The 19,734-nt window shown below is 41.7% G+C and overlaps 1 protein-coding gene across 1 annotated transcript in view; it reads left to right on the forward strand.

Annotated features, from left to right (window-relative positions):
• The window catches only part of LOC126327213 (uncharacterized), a 151,896-nt gene extending 134,601 nt beyond the window's left edge, over positions 1-17,295 (forward strand). Inside the window, exon 3 of the mRNA XM_049995868.1 lies at positions 17,201-17,295. Coding sequence (XP_049851825.1) covers positions 17,201-17,295 — 95 coding nt within the window. The remainder of the gene's footprint in view (positions 1-17,200) is intronic.
• The last annotated feature ends 2,439 nt before the right edge of the window (positions 17,296-19,734 follow it).

The following is a 19,734-nucleotide window of genomic DNA, read 5'->3' on the forward strand; positions in this document are numbered from 1 at the left end:
ATAACATTACATACCGGTACAATTACTGCTACTAAAGGGGCTCAACATTGCGCCCATCAGTGTCCAGAAGAGTCTGAAAGCGCAATTGTATTCTGCACAGCAGAACGAAGCATGTCCGTAGATATGCTGACTACCTCTCTCGATATGCTGCGCTTCAGATCAGCACATGTGTGAATGTTGCCGTGGTAAACGCTGTCCTTCAGGTAGCCCCATAACCAGAAATCACAGGGGGTGAGAGCTGGTGATCGTGCCGGTCAAGCATTTGGAAACCATCGACTGATAATTCGATCGCTTTCAAATATGTTTCGGAGAAGTAGGTGAACTTAACGAACGATGTACGGTGGGGCCCCAGTTTGCATGAAAACGGTTGAGTTCAATGCGCCTCTCTCCTGCAGGGCGGTTATGACATGCTGGCGGAGCATGTAACGCTGGCCAGTCACACTGCACGTCTTTGGTCTTTGAGCACCAACCTGCTGAAGAAAAAAAAAAAGACCAATGATGAACGTAACCGTGAAGCCACACCATACTGTGACACGTTCACCATACAGAGGAACTTCATACACAGTGACTGGACGTGAAGATCCGCACACTAGGCAATTCTGTGTGTTCACCTCACCCGTCAGAGCTTCATCTCTCCATAGGATGGTCCAGGCCCAGCTCTCGTCAACTTCAATCCTTTAGAGAAAATGCAGAGCGAAGTCAACACGTCGTTGTGCGTCATGTGGTGCAAGCTGCTGTACGATATGGATTTGTACGGATACGGATATTTGAAAATGGTTCGAAGCATCTCCCGTACAGTGGACCACAGGATGTTCAACTGTCGTGACACAGCACGCGCATTGCCTGACAATTTGGAATTCCGCGCAGCGTTGTCTGCCATAGCAATAGCGATTTCATCAACCACCTCTGTTCAACCGGTCGTCGGCCTCTTCCCGGAGCCACTCCCAGTTCTCCAGTTGATTCGAACTTCATCATGATTCGCACAGCAGGTGGAGAAAGAGGACCCTTCCGTAATCCTTTCAGCCGGCGATATTCTCGAAGTGCAGTTGCAACATTACTGTTGTTTTACTAATAGAACATCACGAATAATGCACTGCTCCTTTTGTCCAAGCTCATGTTGACACATCACTGCGACTGGGCAGGTGTGTGCGACTATGAATCACGGTGACTGATCACGGCACCGGGTGGCCATAGTTGGAACTGGACGGTAGCGCTGTGACGCATGGAAATCATGCACCCCATACTCTGGACGTTAATGCTTCCAAGTTTGGTTCATATGGCTCTGAGCACTGTGGGACTTAACATCTTAGGTCATCAGTCCCCTAGAACTTAGAACTAACCTAAGGACATCACACACATCCATGCAGGATTCGAACATGCGTCCGTATCAGTCGCGCGATTCCGGACTGAAGCGCGTAGAACCGTTCGGCCACAACAGCTGGCTCCAAGTTTGGTATTCGTACGATAATTTGTTTCCATGTTATAACGTGTTAAATAGAATAAGTTTAATTATAACCACCCGCTAATATCGTCCGCAACCTTTTTATACCATTCTTACTGAAATCCAGTACGGAAATCTGAGGTGGTGTTCTTCGGAAAGGTTTGCACAGTCATAAATTCATTAATGTGAGGACCTGCAGAATATTGTAACGTGACCTATTTAAGCGTTTGTGTGGATCAAATCGCGTGGTCTGTTCACAGATAATATTATATCTGCGATAATATTATATCTGCGATAATATTGTATCTTGGTGATCTTTTTCATCAGAACGTGGCATCACGTCATCTTTTTGTAAAAAGAGTGTACTGTTCTCTGCTGCTATTGGCCTCCGTGAATTACACAGCTAGCACTGGATTTTTTTGTTCATCAGTCTGCTGACTGGTTTGATGCGGCCCGCCACGAGTTCCTTTCCTGTGCTAACCTCTTCATCTCAGAGTAGCACTTACAACCTACGTCCTCAATTATTTGCTTGACGTATTCCAATCTCTGTCTTCCTCTACAGTTTTTGCCCTCTACAGCTCCCTCTAGTACCATGGAAGTCATTCCCTGATGTCTTAGCAGATGTCCTGTCATCCTGTCCCTTCTCCTTATCAGTGTTTTCCACATATTCCTTTCCTCTCCGATTCTGCGTAGAACCTCCTCATTCCTTACCTTATCAGTCCACCTAATTTTCAACATTCGTCTATAGCACCTCATCTCAAATGCTTCGATTCTCTTCTGTTCCGGTTTTCCCACAGTCCATGTTTCACTACCATACAATGCTGCACTGCATTACGATAGGTTTATAAAAAATCTTTACACTTTTTACATCAAATGTATGCATTGAAGTGGCCTAAATAAATATTACTTGGTAAATAACTAAATTGACAAGTGCACTCACTAAAGCCATGTGTTCGTTGCAACATGTTCCACTGTACAATATTGCAGTGCCTGTATTGTTAATAAGAATAATGCAGAGTTCCTTCGGGCATGACATCGTTCTTCTTAACAACACAGGCACTGCAATATCGTATTTATCCGCGGATAGCATTCAACGACTTTCAATTAAAATGTCTTCCCCTGTACGAGAATTATATAATGCGTGTGCAGGTGCAGGTTGCAACGCAAGAACGACGACATACGTAATTTGTGCCTGAACGCGAGCCGTGCACGGATAGCGAAAGTCGAGCGCTCACATAAAGCGGGAAATCTGGGTTCGAATCCCGCCCTGGCACAAGTTCTCATCGTCATCATTCCCTTGTACAGCTGATGGTTGTTCCTATTCGCAAGCGAAGATAGATTTCATATATGGTTCACTGTATTGAATGGCAGAGCCTCAAGTGTAATCGATGCGTGACGAACTGCAGTATTAACCGGTTGAAAACAAATTAGACTATATAAAATAGGGATAGGGATGGCGCCTCGTTACATCTCTTAGCAACTGAGATATTCGGCGACCAAGAGACCCGTCATGTGTAATTAGGTGACGTCACTCAGACGGGGATACTGTGGTAGCAGCGTCTCGGACGCCATGTGGATACTAAGGGATCCTACGCTCTGGCCTCGAAGAATCCAGACTTTCATTTGCATTCCTTATCCTTGGCTTGCACAACCATTGAACAAGTGATTAATTTAAAATTTGTGGCAGAAATGCAGAAATTTCCACTGTTGTACAATTACGAGTTGAAAGGGTATTCGAAGACGGATGTGACAGAGGTATCATGGCACAAAGTAGCCAAAGAAGGTTAATCTCTCATGTAAGTTCGTTATCGTTAGTTAAAAATATAGAAAGAAACATAAAATAAATCCGTCCTCGCACTCCATTATTATTAATAAAATCAAAGATTTGAAAGAACATATTAAACAATAATCCATTTAATAAAAACATAATCAAAGCGAATTTATTTACATATTAATGTGTAAATAAAAGCGTACAGAATTTCAATTATAAAATTAAAAATAACACATATTACATATTATTGTATGTCCAGATTATTGTTGATCAGTATTTCCCCTGCCACGAGAGAGAAGCACGAGGTGTTAAGAAGTAGTTTGGTAAATAATTTCTTACTTCATGGGCAGCAGACCGAGGACGCAGCGCAATGTCTCCCTTTGGCTGTATTCCGATGATGGGGAATTTCGGAGATTTTGAACTGTGGTTCGCCACAACTGATGTAAATACCTTCATATTTAGGCGTGAAATTATGCAGAATACACGCCGATTTTATTATATCAACCACACTTTCCGTAGTTGGAGAGCGAATGGGACTACCATCCCTCCAAAAGCGCGTTCCACAGATTTTCTTCCTCAACTTAATCAATAAATTCTCGTAACATCGAGAGTTCTTTGTGGATGAGATCGCATCAAGTATCGCATTAAGTAGCGTGGCAGTAGAAAGGCTTCATCTCCACCCAACAAAGTGGTTAGTGAAATCATACTCATTTTCATCAACTGGTAATATCAATGGCAATGGCAAGTATAATTTGTAACCCAGTTTTTGCTTGATGAAGCTCGAAATATCTCTCCAGCACTATTTCTGCCTGCATAAACAGTTTCAGTGATACAGGAGAAACCATCAGTATCACTGAATGCTATCAGTACTATGGAATGATACTGTTTACAACTAAGGTTAGTTGGTTCCGTCCCAGGTAGTTTTTCAATCTTAAATTGTACGGTCGAACACAGCAAAGCAATTAGGAAAATTCCACAGCGAATAAAAATGTTGATCTATGATTTTCCACTGCCCTTCACTTAGAAATGGACCTAGTAGTTGACATCGGAAGTTCCATGAGGCTTTTCGCGGATGAAGTTTAGGAAGCTGCGTGCTAGAACATTGTAAGACCTGAGGAGGATCGACGCTTAGTTCAGGGATTGACAATTGACCTTCAACATAAACAAATATAACGTATTGCACGTAAGTTGCCATAAATACCCATTACTGTTTGATTACACGACTGTAGGACAATCACGAGTAGCAGTGACTTCCATAAAATATGTAGAAGTATGTGTACGGAGCGATTTGAAATGGAACGACCACAAAATTAATCGGGAGTAAGGCAGATGCCAGACTGAGATTCGTTGGAAGAATCCTCAGGAAGTGTCGTCCATCAACAAAGGAAGTAGCATACAAAACACCCGTTTGACCAGTACTTGAGTATTGCTCGTCAGTGTGGGATCCATACCAGATCGGACCGATAGAGGAAATAGAGAAGATCCAGAGAAGAGCAGCGCGTTTCGTTACGCGTTCATTTAGTAAGCACGAAAGCGTAACAGAAATGATTAACCATCTGCTGTGGCCTACGCTGCAAGAGAGGCGTTCTGCGTAACGGTGAGGATTATTGTTGAAGTTCCGAGAGCGTACGTTCGTAGAAGAGTCAACAGATCTATTGTTTCCTCCTTCGTATATCTCGTAAGAAGACCGTGATGATACAATTAGAGGGATTCGAGCCCACACGAAGATTTACAAGCAACCGTCCTCCTCTTCGCAACTCGAACAGGAAGGGGGCAAATGACACTGTTCCATAAAGTCTCTTCCGGCAGACACCGCAAGAAGGCTTGTGGGGTGTGATGTAGGTTTAATTAAACGCATCTCAGATTATTGTGGTAGTTTCACGGACGATGTATGTAATTGTACCGTACCCTCTAGCAAAGTACTGCGACAGCGATGCAAAAGTACATCCCGTTTCTAGATACCTGCAATAAATACTAGAGTTATAGCACATTAAATTCATGCCATAGGTACATCTATAACTACGTACATACTCCGCAATCCACCGTACTGTCCCACTCGCAAATACAGCGAGAGAAAATCAAGTGTCCATATGCCTCCGTATGAGCCCTAGTTTCTCTTTATCTTCCCGGTCCGTACGCAAAATGTACGTTGGTGGCAGTAGAGTCGTTCTGCAGTCAGATTCAAATGCCGGTTCTCTAAATTTTCTTCATTAGTGTTCCTCGAAAAGAACGTCGCCTTCCCTCCAGGGGTTCCCATTCGAGTTCCCGATGCATCACCGTAATACTGGCGTGTTCGAACCTACCGGTAACAAATCTATTAGCCCGCCTCTGTATTGCTTTCACGTCTTCCTTTAACCTGACCTGGTGCGGATCCGAAACACTCGAACAGTACTCAAGAACGGGTCGCACTAGTGTCCTATATACGGCCTCCTTAACGGATGATCGCACTTTCATAACATACAATAAAACGAAGGTGATCATTCGCCTCACATGTTCGTTCCATTTCATATCGCTTTGCAACATTACGCCCAGATATTAAGACGACGTAACTGTGTCAATCAGCACACTACTAATACTGGACTGCTACGGTCGCAGGTTCGAATCCTGCCTCGGGCATGGATGTGTGTGATGTCCTTAGGTTAGTTAGGTTTAAGTAGTTCTAAGTTCTAGGGGACTGATGACCACAGCAGTTGAGTCCCATAGTACTCAGAGCCATTTTTACTAATACTGTAATCGGACCAGTAAGGATGTATTTTTCGTAATCACCTGCATTAGCTTAGATTCTACATTCTGCTACCATTCATCACACCAACTAAAAATTTTGTGTAAGTCATACTATCATATTATGTACTCCTACAGTAACTCAATGACATCTTCCTGTGCACCACAGCACCACCAGCAAAAAAGCTGCGGATTGCTGCCCACCGTGTCCGCCAGATGATTATATAATGTGTGTGTGTGTGTGTGTGTGTGTGTGTGTGTGTCTGTGTCTGTGTCTGTGTCTGTGTGTCCTATCACACTTCCCTGGCGCACTCTTGACGGTACCCTTGTCTTTAATGAACACTTGCCGTCGAGGACAACAAAAATGGTTGAAATGGCTCTGAGCACTATGGGACTTAACTTCAGAGGTCATCAGTCCCCTAGAACTTAAAACTACTTAAACCTGACTAACCTAAGGACATCACACACATCCATGCCCGAGGCAGGATTCGAACCTGCTACCATAGCGGTCGCGCGGTTCCAGACTGTAGCGCCTAGAACCGCTCGGCCACCCCGGCCGGCCGAGGACAAGATACTGGGTTTTATTACTTCAGAAGTCATCGAGCCACTCACATATCTGGGAATCTATTCCATATGTTCGTACCTTCGTTAACAGTCTGCAATGAGGCACCGTGTCAAATGCTTGTCGGAAATGTAGGATTATGGGAAATGTGGGATTATCGTGTGAGAAAAGGGAAAGCCTAGTTAGCACGATCGGTGCTTTTGTGGACAGAAGCTTTTCCGTCTCAAGGAAATTTATTATACTCGAACTGAGATTTTGATCAAGAATTCTGCAGCAAACGGATGTTAAGGATACTGGTCTGTAATTTTATGGGTTCGTGTGTGTATGTATGTGGTAGACAAACTTTGTGTGTGATGCTACTAGATCTTTTGCAGCAAATGAGTGCAGGAAGAAGTGGAAAAAGCTAAGATCTGGATTTTTACTCCACCGGAATCGACTGCCCAGTGAAACACGTAGGCGTAAAAAACGAAAACTTACTATTTCTCAGAGGAGATGAAGTTTACACTTCTATTTCTTGAAACTATGAATACATCAAACGGAAATTTGTCGGAGGAACCAGAACGTACACACTAGCTTACACGTAATGTGTCACAGCAGTTGTCTGCCTTGTATCAAAACCAATATCTGGCCGAGGAGGAAGAGGGTATCTATATGCCCATATCACATACGACAGTTCCAACGGCGCTGCCACTTCCTTATGGCCTTCGACCTTCAGCCTCTTCGCTACTACTGCGAGGCGTGCTCCAGATCCCTGAACCCCATCAGGTCACGATTACGGAAACGCTAGAAACGTGCCACTACAGCCAATGATCTTCAAGAGAGAAAAATCATTTCTTCTGAGTCGGCTATCTGAAATTGAACCTATGACAGACTCTCGGTTAAGATCGTTCGGGCATAGAATCCAACAAAACATTGGCCAAGTAATGTTTTGTGGCTGACTTGAAGTAACCTGCCGACAGACCCCTTCGGGTTCGTCGTATCCGTGTCACTCGCATTGAACCCAGAACGAGACCTCAGATTCTCACTATGGAAGTATATATCGCTGGAGGGGAAGCAGCAGGACTCTTCTCAACGCTATTATGAATTTATGCATGAGGTAGTGGATTCTACAGATAGACCCTCGAATTTTCTAATGACCCGAGCAACCACTCCTTACCTCTTTTATTTTGTTTTATCTGTACGTCAGTATGTGATGTTGTTGAATATTGAGGTTGAACATTAAAATATTTGGTTGTATGAGCACGTATCCAGTTACATTACCTGTTTCTGTTTAAGTACGTATGGAACAAATGAAATTCAAAATATTGGTACAATGTGAATTTTGAGCTACCTTAATGTTATCAGAAGTCGCTCATGTGAGCTCACTCTTTCCCTCGTTTTTGTGTTGGTGTAATCTATCTAAGCAAAAGTCTTCAGCGTTTGTTCTAGGTAAGCTTGTTCTAGGTAGGGTCGTGATGAAGATCGTGATGAATTTCATATCTGATACCTGCAGTTCTTTTGCAGCAGCGAGTAACCTACAGTTTACATTATTTTCTGTGTAAGGATGTGACCACAACTTCCTCGCTTTTCTCGTTCGCTACTGGTGGTGGTATTATTATTATTATTATTATTATTATTATTATTATATCATTGTGGTAGAAGTAGAAAAGACGCTGAAAGAGATTAAGACTCGGAAGACACGTCGAATCGATAACTTGCCAGCAGAAGTGTTGAAGAGTTTGAGAAACAGCGGAAAGAAGGAATAGTCTACCTCTGTTCAAATGGCTCTGAGCACTATGGGACTTAACATCTGTGGTCATCAGTCCCCTAGAACTTAGAACTACTTAAACCTAACTAATTTAAGGACATAACACACATCCATGCCCGAGGCAGGATTCGAACCTGCGACCGTAGCAGTCGCGCGGTTCCGAATGAGCGCCTAGAACCGCTAGACCACCGCGGCCGGCAGTCTACCTCTGTAAAGAGGTGTACGATAAAGGGGAATGACCTGATAATTATCTTGCAGCGGTATTGACACCAACTGAGAAAAAGAGAAATACCAAAACATGTGAAGAGTATATAACTATCAGCCTTGAGAGGGCTGAACAGAAGGCTACATGACAAGTTGGATAGATGGATTCTGGAGGAACAGTTCGGCTGTAGAAGAGGAAGAGGAAAAGGAACAAGAATCACACGGAAAAGGTACATGGAGAAAGTTAGAAAAAATTATGCAGTGTTTATCGATTTGGAGAAATCTCGACGGAGTACGATCGAACAAGCTGATGAATATTTTCGAAGAGGAAAAGAGTAGATTACAAAACAAAATAAGAATAACGAATGAAAATGAAATGTCAGAAGGAAGCAGCATTGGACGACGCGTTAGGTAAGGTTGTTGCCTCTCGCCTTTATTGTTTAACTTATGCCTGGAAGAGGTTATTGCGGAAGGCTTGGATGGAAAAAAAGAGGAGTGTGTATTGATGGGAAGAGAATAGTGTGTATACAATTTACTGATAACATGGTATTAATGGCAGAAAGTGAATGACCTGTAAATACGAGTAGAATGCTGAAAGATGTGAATCAGGCTTGTATGGAATGCGGGATGAGAATCAATGCAGCAAAAACAATGAGTATGGTCATCGGCAAAGAAAGGAGACTGGCACATATTACGATAGGACAAATTATTACTAGCCAAGTAAGAACATTTAAATATCTTGGAAGTGCGACCATAAAGATACATAAAGGGAAGCGGAAATATTGCGGACCTGAAGAGAGTGGAAGAAGGCAGGAGAGCATTCAGAGTTACCACGTGAAAGCCCGCCTTTGGGCAGAACTCTGATTAAGATGATGATAATGCTGATGATATCGAAATCATCATCACTACTAGAATCACTAGACATCTTTAAGGGTGAGAGTACACAAAGAAGTGCACTAGGTAAGTACTGCACCAACAGCCAATGAAACCACAGGCAACTTGGAAGTACGGAATACTCGAATCATGCCTGTGTGAAGGTAATCGCTACTCCAGTCGTTCAGTCACCCAATCTCCTGCTTGTCATGTAGCTAGAGACAGATTTGAGTATCCCCGAATGAGTAGGGCCTAAGGATTATACAATCCAGTTGTTTCTTCACTAGAGTGAGTAAGATACACGATGATGAAGACATAAACAGCCACGAACTGTAAGTTACCATGATTGAGAAACATTTTTGTTCTTCTACCATAAGCTAGCTTTCGAACGACTGAAAGTTCATCATAAGACGTTATGTATCTGCAGAAACCATTGCGTGAGTGAAGGGTCATCGTTAAAGTTTTGACAGCGTCGTCGAGTCCATACGGTTTTATTTACTTACTTTCACCAACGTGGAAAAGAGAGCGCAAAACAGAATCACCTTATAAACTGTGAGTAAATCACACGAACTTCGAAGACTGTTTACACCGTAGGTGAAAATAAAATAGATGTGGACATAATGCATTTTAAGCCTTTAACTAATATATGTAACATTGGAACTACCATGTACAATTTTTTCCCTCGTGATACACTGTTATGAATATTTGCCCACTCATACCGCATGGCGGCCTTTCACCAGTAGTTTCATGATGACGACGAAACAAGACGAGTTCCGGAGATCTGTGATGTACTTAACGGTAGCTTCAAATGACGAATGGCCTTGACATATAGGCGCCATACATTCGGCGAGTGGGTAACGATACGTCTTTAGAGGTGGTTACGTGGCGTAAGCGTCTACTTTCATATTGGGATTTGTTTGTGTAGCATTTTCTTCAATGCCATATTAAACTTGTACTCCACAAAACATGCAAAAATATGAATTTTGACTAGGGAGAACTGATGAAAGAGAGCTACCTTAAAGGCTGCTACACAGAACTGAAAGTTTGAGAAGCATGCACAGATTATTTCGCTTTCAAGGAAGCATGTACGAGCATCAGTCTGTGATCCGAATACGTGGAGCATAGTGGACGATTTGCTCGTTCTGGTCAGCTTTGCCGTTTTCGACGGGGAAAGAAAACAGGAAATGTGACATGTGAGGTAAAGACTAATTTTTCATCATATTATTACTTTGAGCTCAATCTATATCCACATGATTGCTATAATTATTTGAGGGTCAGTAGAGAAACAGAGTTGAACTTCTTGTTACTTACACCACCTTCTACCCACAAATCAGGATATAATCGTGAGAAAAACTTACCTCCACACGAAAGACTGACAGCAAAATTGCAATTTCTTGCTTGCTGACGGAGCTATGAAAACTACGAATACGCATTCTTACGATCCGTAATACGCGCGTGTTCACCTGAGCACTACATCTCTTCTTGCCTTTGTTGCAGGTTCCACTTTTTTCTCCCCTCTCGTGGTTGGTTCTCGGTCAATGTATCTTTTTTAATACGACATTTCTCTGTGACACGGTCACTTGCTGTGTATTTTGATAAACGTATAACACATGCAACATATCTCTTTACCTTACCGTGATATACCGAGCGAGGTGGCGCAGTGGTTAGCACACTGGACTCGCATTCGGAGGACGACGGTTCAATCCCGTCTCCAGCCATTCTGATTTAGGTTTTCCTTGATTTCCCTAAATAGTTTCAGGCAATTTCCGGGATGGTTCTATTGAAAGGACACGGCCTATTTCCTTCCCAATCCTTCCCTAACCCGAGCTTGCGCTCCGTCTCTAATGACCTCGTTGTCGACGGGACGTTAAACACTAACCACCACCACTTACCGTGATAGGCTTCCGATTTAATGTTCTTGAAACAAGGCTAGCTTTGGTATACGTGAATAAGCGTTTCCAACAAATTGTTATATTTTTCACTTTATACTGTTTGTCATGACGCTGCGAACGGAAGGCTGCGTGTGAATGCTGATATGATATGATTTGTACTCACTAGTTGATGGAACATGCGACTGCTTGAGGAACCACAACATATGTGCTGAGATTTGTCCTAGGATACGTTTATGTTGGTGCTGTGATAAATGGTAAGAGCGTTTAAAAGAGCAGAGGCTAAAGCAGAGCGTTGCTCTTAGCTTTTATGAGGTGTTTATGACGGAGCTTTAAAAACTGCGTAGAACAGGTTGTTGAACAGTGTATTTGTTTCGGCTTTGAAACTGAAGCCAGGGTATTTTTAAATTTATTACTCAAGCTTTTCCATTTATTTCGTGTTGCAGCGCCAAACACTTACACAATGTCCGATTAACAATACTCTACTCTTGAAAACTACACTGCATAGCCATACACACACAATAAATTGAGAAAAGTACATATGTTTCGCTCCATTCCAATCTTGTTCAGAAATCTGCCTACTGATTAGTCTTCTATCATTATAGCATTTTCTTTCCGTGTTGTAGTGGCAGCTGTTACGAAAATCATATGAGAAATAACTACAGTCTTATGGGAAGAATTGCAGAAGTGAAATTTGCAGACATCGAAGGTATTAAAAAACAGGGGATGAATTGTACAACATCTGGATTTTTCTGACTGCTTAGGAAAGGTAGGAAACTGAAGAGACAGGGCCTGGACAAACGAAAGAACCAGAGGTAACTGAGAAATACAGAAAGAGCATTAGGCAACAATAGACTGAAACAGGGGATGGGAATACAATAGAAGATCAATGGGTAGCTTTGAGAGATGAAACAGTGAAGTCGCCAGAGCATCAAATAGCAAAAAATGCAAACCCTAGCAGAAATCCTGGGATAAGTTACGAAATATTGAATATCATTGACAAAAGGAGGAGATAAAAAAATAGAGGAAATGAAACAGACAAAAGGGAATATAAAAGATTAGGGTGTCATTCATAATAAGGTTACCAGTAGTTGAAAGGGACTCCGAAAATACTCGGTTAGGAATTTAGGACCGGAATTGTCGAGGTTGTTTGGGGCGTGTGTTACTGAGTAGGAGCTCGGATGCAGTGTGACTGAAGGTTACAGTAGGCAGTGGTTGTCAGGTTTGAAAATTCTATTATGACTGATTCTTTTCGCAGTATAAATTGAGGTATATTTGAGTTAGATAGGTAACTTTTTCATTTAAACGATATAGTTTTTGTGTCAGAGTTAGAAATTACATAGAACAGAGGAATGAGATGGTTTCAGGAGTAATGGTAGTGAAGGTCATCGGTTCGATGATATTATGTATAGGGGGAATGTTTGGTGTGTCAGTGCTGAGTCCTTTGTGCGAAGTCTGTTAGGAAGCGGTTTGTGACATAAGATGATGAGGCTGGTGCTGATATAAATAATGTTGGTGCAGTAGTGGAGGCTGCATGCGCTGCTGGTGCGGCTGTGACTGCACATGATGGTAGTGGTGTGGCTGCGAGCTATGCTCCAATATAAACACTCATGTGCGAACGTGGTTTACACTTTTCGCCGCTAAGCTAGTGTTGTCGCCCATGTCGTTTATCGCAGCTCCAACATAAACGAACGCCTGCTCAGTTTAGTTCGACCTACGTTATTACTTGACAAATGCAGCTGCTGAGTCAGCTGCGGCACTTTTTGTATAAAAGCATTGGACATAAATGGCTCCGTGTTTGCCTCGTAAGATTTTATGTTTGCTAAGAAGAGTGAAAACGAAAAGAAATGCAGCACGGTGTCCAACATATAAGGCCTTATTTGGACTTCTCCGCCGGTACAAAGGTATTTATTCAAAGTAGCATGTATTTTATTGATGACGCGTTTGTTTGTGTGGATTACCGATTTGTTTCGATATATCAACGAATTTTCATAGTTTCTCACAAATTATGTGGTTATTTCCTGGTAGTTTCTTGCATAAAGTTGAGGCAAATATTTACCGCATAATACGTGTGTGTGTGTGTGTGTGTGTGTGTGTGTGTGTGTGTGTGTGTGTGTGTGTCAGAGAGAGAGAGGGAGAGAGAGAAAGAGAAAGAGAAAGAGAAAGAGATATTGTTGCTTATACTGAAACAGAGGTATCTAACTAGCCACATAGAAGTGACTGTTTGAGAATAATTGAATATGCTGATTGGATCCAGCATATCGTTGTTAACAATGCCGGTAGTACACTTTACAATTGGTTCAAGTGTGTTGTTCGTATTAACTCTCCAGAGTTAATGAGCAACGCGATTAAACTCTTTATCAGTGGGAACTTTGTCGTAATCTTTCGCGCTGGAAGGTGTGATAGATTACTCTTCGGAATTGTACCATAGCCAACTGAGATTCTTAATAACGAGTGTAAGGCGACGTGTGCTAGTGTATCGCAGTTTTGAAGGACAAACAGTACTCGGCCGGCGATATTTCACGATCTTTTCATCGTCATACTGTTTGTTGTTCTCTGAAATTGGTATAAACATGTCCTTGAATGTAACGTTAACTGGCAAACGCCGTTGACGATACACTCGAATCGTTATGACCGGTAATGTATTGTACAGCAGAATTTTTAGTGACTCTTTCGCTGGGAGTTTAAGTGTACGTACTAGCACAGTGAAACTGCCACGTGTGTGTGTGTGTGTGTGTGTGTGTGTGTGTGGACGGGAGAGAGGGGCCGCGCAAGTCTCGAATGCATCAAAGAATTAAACGTATTCCTACATGTATCAGTAAACTAATACAAGTCAATAATACCCGTGTGTGTCGCAGTTACCTCTATAGTTCTCAGATTTCGAAGTGATAGAAATTCGTTTTAGTAAGAAAATGTCGAGGCATTTTCATGAAGTGAATTTGGAAGACTATAGAAAACATAAACAAGAGTATAATTTTTGAGGGTTCCCCAGTGTGATTGACAACTATTTTAAATTCGAATTTCCAGACATGCGAACCCAATTCGTTCCCTTAAAAGATTTCGAGACCATTTAGCTGTTAGCAGCGAGTTGACATTACTGTTTTTTCTTGTGATCAGACGGTATATAAAGAGTGAATGTCATTTTTGTGTAACTTTGCCGTGGTTCAGCTTTTCGGCAGCCTTCTTATGTAATGCAAAGGCAAATAAGGTTATGAAAAAACTTTCCTTTTTCAGTGCCTTTGGTGGTGAAATCAGCGTTCTTATATTTCACTGAAAAAATACGGCAACCAGCCACTTTTTAATGCGTTTTTTTTTATTTACGCCAATATGCATTTCGGGTTTGCACCCATCTTCAGCTGGCAAATTACATGGATCTTCAGTTACTACAGTAGTACAATCTCGACAGCAGTTTGGATGCTGCAGCAGGCCTGTGCGAAAGCAACGACTCCAATCATTTACTTCAATTTCGCGAGTTCAAAGTCACACACTATCAGTTGTTCATTTTACTTACATTCCCCTCTCCTTGTACTACTGTAGTAACTGAAGATCCATGTAATTTGCCAGCTGAAGATGGGTGCAAACCCGAAATTCATATTGGCGTAAATAAAAAACGCATTAAAAAGTGGCTGGTTGCCGTATTTTTTCAGTGAAATATCATTATCCACGGCCACGGAGCTCAACAGTCCAAATAAAATAGACAAATTAGCATTCTTATACATTGGCATAAATGATGTCGTTAGTATAACTTGTTGAGGACGTTGTGCACAGAGCGAGGCAGCGCTGTGGCTGACACCTTCGGGAGGAGCGCAGTTCGAATTCTCGTCCGGCTGTTTTGTTTAGAGTTGTTCCTAAAATCGGTGAAGACGAAAGTCGGGATTATTCGTTTGAAAAATGCTGCCTTTACCACACCGATTATAAATTCGCTCTTGTATGCCAAGCGGACAAGTTGTTTTGTTAACCTCAGATGCTGCATCAGAGTATCTTCGTCAGTAGTCTGTCCGAACACTTCCTACCGAAATTATTAATTCACCTGGCATCCGTCCACAGCTAGTGTTGCTGCCTCTGGATCACGGGGTCCCGGGTTCGATTCACGGCTGGCAAACCGGGGACTGGGTGTTTGTGTTGTCATCATTTCATCATCATTCCCATCAGGCACTTAAATGTGATTTGCAGATTATCCATGTAGATGTAGATTCGTGACAGTGAATAGACTGGACTGTGTACAAAATTGGGCTGTGAAAAAATTGAAACTTTGTACGGGTGCTGGTGACCGCGCAGTTGAGCGCCCCAGAAACCGACCATCACCTGGCATCCGTAGAGTATCTAGGCAGCTGCTTGTAGTTTTTCTCCTTCCTGTGGGATGAATCCGTAACTGATTGATGTTGAAGATTAACTAATGTAAGGTACTCCTGGTTAGTTGCACTGTTTAGTTGCAGCTGTTATATCGTAATTCCAGTAGTTTACTGCTACGTTATCCCAAAAATACCTACAGTAGTCCAGATATGATTACTATTGCTCTCCACAGTCAAAGAATACTCCATGATCTGATAGTTTAGTTTCTGAATTTATTTCATTAAGGCATTTTATTATATTACAGTTATCACAGAATTAAAAAGGGATATTCGCGTTATAAATATATCCAGATTACTTTACAAGCGAATGTTGTTATAATGGAATGAATAGGCTTGCCATATTACATACGATTTCTTTCCGTCGTAGTTTTTGAGCACCTCGTCTTCGACGGAACGTTAAATCACATTCTGTGTACCTCCGTAGAAATTCGCGCACATTAGAGCACTGTTTTTTGTTTTTGTTTTTTTTTTTTTTCAGAAGAAGACCCGAAGAGTTAACCGGGAACGAATCTACTGAATAACTGGAAAAAGCTAAGAGACTTTTAAGTACAACAGGGGGAGGAGGGAGGAGGCAGTTGTCATGTATCAAACTAGCGACGCTTGGTATTCGCCATTAGGAAGAACAGAAAACCTTACAAATATTATCTTCGTTCACATCGGACGGCGGAAATAAGAATGGGGAAATACAAAGATAATCACTCACACGCAATACTTCTGAATCTCGTTATCGAATTTTGCAACATGTTGATTATTATGTCGTCCTCTTTGTATGTACAGCATACCCAGCACGACGTATATATCAAGCAAATTATGCTATAACAATATCACGAAGGTTGGATTTAGGATAAATATACTATTGTTCGTTGCATATTTACCTCAAAGATCTTGTTACTATTGGCGGAACGTTGTAAATTAGCGGATATTCGGCAGCATGCCTTGACATCATCGCAGAGAGACTGACTTAGCGGATGAAAAATCCAGGAGCAGGAAGCGGAGCAGCAGGAGTATTAGATCCGGCAAGTCGGAAGTTTATTCCCATGTCATCTGGGCTATGGCGCTTGCAAAGGAAGCGGAGCGAATTTTTGCTGTCCTGTTATAGAACTGTTCGATACTAAGAAACTCAGTTCAGAGTATCTCTTGGTGATTTCGTTGTTGGCATAAGAAATAAAGCACAAAAGCCATGTCAGAGAAAATTCACAGGTCTGTAAAAAATTTTGATTACGTTCTGGAGGAAGAAGTCAATCTGTACAGAGGAAAATAGCAAAGTCATATGCATATTATTTTGAATTAACACTTTCCATTTATAAAACGTTCTTCGGAAACCGAAAAAATGGTGTGTGTATACATCATAATCGACGAACATTGTGAATGCTCTTCACCTGGAAAGCGTAAAATAAAATACGTAAAGAAAGAAAAATATGAAGCTATTATAGTTTTGTTTTAGGGTAATTATTCTAGTTATAAACGTGACTCATCAAGAATAATAATATACGTTTCACTATTGACAGAAGATCTCTTCACTTTCTAGAAGGTTTTATCGTTTTCCATTCAGCACAAGCGGTTTCTGTAAAGGCGAACCGACTTGATTGAAAGTTGCAGTTTCGAAACAGATTAATTACTAATAATTGTATTTGTTCCAGCCCACCACCGCAAACCGAATGTGGCTCATCGGTTGGCGGAAGCATACTTCCTGACACCTATACTTTGCCGACACTGTAAGTATTATTTTATGTAACCTTATGCATGGCCAGCATATCATCTTACCATTACTGATATTGTGAATAGACAACTGCTTTGTTTAAACTCATTGCCTGCAAGGTGCTGGCGGGCGACAGGTACCTGCATTTTTTGTTTGCAAGAAACTGATCTTCCGCGTTTTTTCTGTTTAAATTAAAATAATTTAAGTTTTGGATAACATTTACTGTTCCTCACGACGCTGTGTTCAGATATGCATTTTTTCTCGCTGCGGCACAGCTCTAAGGACGACATAGTGCGTAGCTGGTTACATCCTGTGGAACTCATTTGCTTTGATCTCAAGTTTGAATTTTTGCTGTGCGCGGAAAGATATGAGAGATAGTAAACCATCGTTTACGGACTTTACTACTGTAGTGAGTATCGGAAGAGGTGAACGTATCAACAATTCTGATTATAAATTCTTACATGAAAAGTTTGTTTGGAATTAAAGATGGTGGCATTTGACAAGTAAGGTTTCGACTTGTAGAAGAGTCAGGTAGCCGGCTAATGAAAACTACCAATTCGCTCTAAATAATGAAAAATGTGAAGTCTTCCACATGGGTACTATAATGAATCTGCCAAATTTCGGTTACATGATAAAATATCACAAATCTGGTCTGACAATTCAACTAAATACTTAGGGATTAAAATTACGAATAATTTAAATTGGAACGATTACATATAGTATGTTGTAGGGAAAGCTAACCAAAGACTGATTTATTGGCAGAACACCCAGAAAATACAACAGCTCCACAAAAGAGACTGCCTGCAGTAGGCCTGTCCGTCCTCTTGTAGAGTATTGTTGCGCGGTGTGGGATTCGTATCGGATAGGGTTGACGGAGGACATTGAAGTTCAAAGAAGGGCAGCCCGTTTTGTGTCACTGCGAAATAGGGGAGAAAGTGACAAGGAAATCATTCGCGAATTGGGGTGGCGATCACGAAAAGAAAGGCGTTTTTCGTAGCGGCGATATGTTTTCACGAAATTTTCAGTCTCCAACGTTCTCCTCGGAATGCGGAAATATTTTGTTGGCGCCCACCTACATAGGGAGAAATGATTATTGTAATAAAATTAGTCTGACCTCGCACGGAAGTACTCAAGTGTTCGACTTTCCCTTGCGCTCTTAGAAAGCGGACCGGTAGAAAAATAGCTTGAAGGTGGTTCGATGAACCCTTTGCCAGGCACTTAACTCTGAATTTTACAGTAGTCATGTAGATATAGAATGATGTCTGTGAGCCATTGCTTACAACTTATTACAAACCATAGCTCATTTCTCACGTAACACAAAAGTCCTGTCGCCGTCCGGGTGGTTCGAGCGGTTCTAGGCGCTACAGTCTGGAACCGCGCGACCGCTACGGTCGCAGGTTCGAATCCTGCCTCGGGCATGGATGTGTGTGATGTCCTTAGGTTAATTAGGTTTAAGTAGTTATAAGTTCTAGGGGACTGATGACCTCAGAAGTTAAGTCCCGTAGTGCTCAGAGCCATTTGAACTCACTCCTGTCACTGCACAATAAAGGAAGTATTTTTGGGATTAATGTGAAATATTGTATCCACCTCTTTCTCGTGTCATAAACTTTCCACCCTTTCATTATTCATCACTGACCGAATCTACTGTAATTCAATTTGCAGCATGTAGCTCTTTGATCCGGAATTTCAGGTCGGATTTTGTCACTGCTACACTTTGCTCCTTTTAATAACCTCAGTTTTTGTCCTATCCTACGGTAATTTATGGGATACACTTAAGTTCGTAGTTGGTGGAGGCTTTCTAACTGAAGCAAAAGCAAGATGAAATAAATAAGTGGTGTGGCATTTGCGATAGATAAACACGTATATGTAGCTTCTCTCGCGATCAAAAAGCGGAAGGGCGCGTTACCAGCCACGTTTGTCTGCATGGGACACTGCCACCAAACTACTTGAATTAATTGCAAGCACGAAATCTCGGAACATTGACTATGAGTTAGGTAATCATGGTAGATACAAAATTTGCCTGCAATAAGAACTATCTCGGATGGAAAAGCACGCATCAGCGCTAAAATGTATTGCTGCAATATTATTTCTCTTTTAGTTCTGCATCTTTGCAAGTCTCGGTATGTCGATATTTTCAGTAAAGCTATACTATCAGCAGTGGCTAAAGCGTAGAAATTATCATCAGCGTTAGGCCGTTTAATCTGAGTGCGACGCTCTGGGTGAACAGGGTTTCAGTCTACCCAAATATTTGCCTGAGCAACAAAGTTTGTGATATAAAGAAGTGGTCTTTAACAGCACCGTTCCAAGTTTTGCTGTACCGTGTTTTGATAAAATGTGATTAGCGTTAAACACCTTCAGAGCTCTGCCGCGGAAACTGCATTTAATTGGACCTGTTACAGTAAATCATAAATACTACATTCAAGAATTTAGGTCGTTCGTAAGATTCGCAAATACTACAGATCAAAATTGTGGAAG

This window comes from Schistocerca gregaria, unplaced genomic scaffold, assembly GCF_023897955.1.
Source record: "Schistocerca gregaria isolate iqSchGreg1 unplaced genomic scaffold, iqSchGreg1.2 ptg001029l, whole genome shotgun sequence".
Lineage (NCBI taxonomy): Eukaryota > Metazoa > Arthropoda > Insecta > Orthoptera > Acrididae > Schistocerca > Schistocerca gregaria.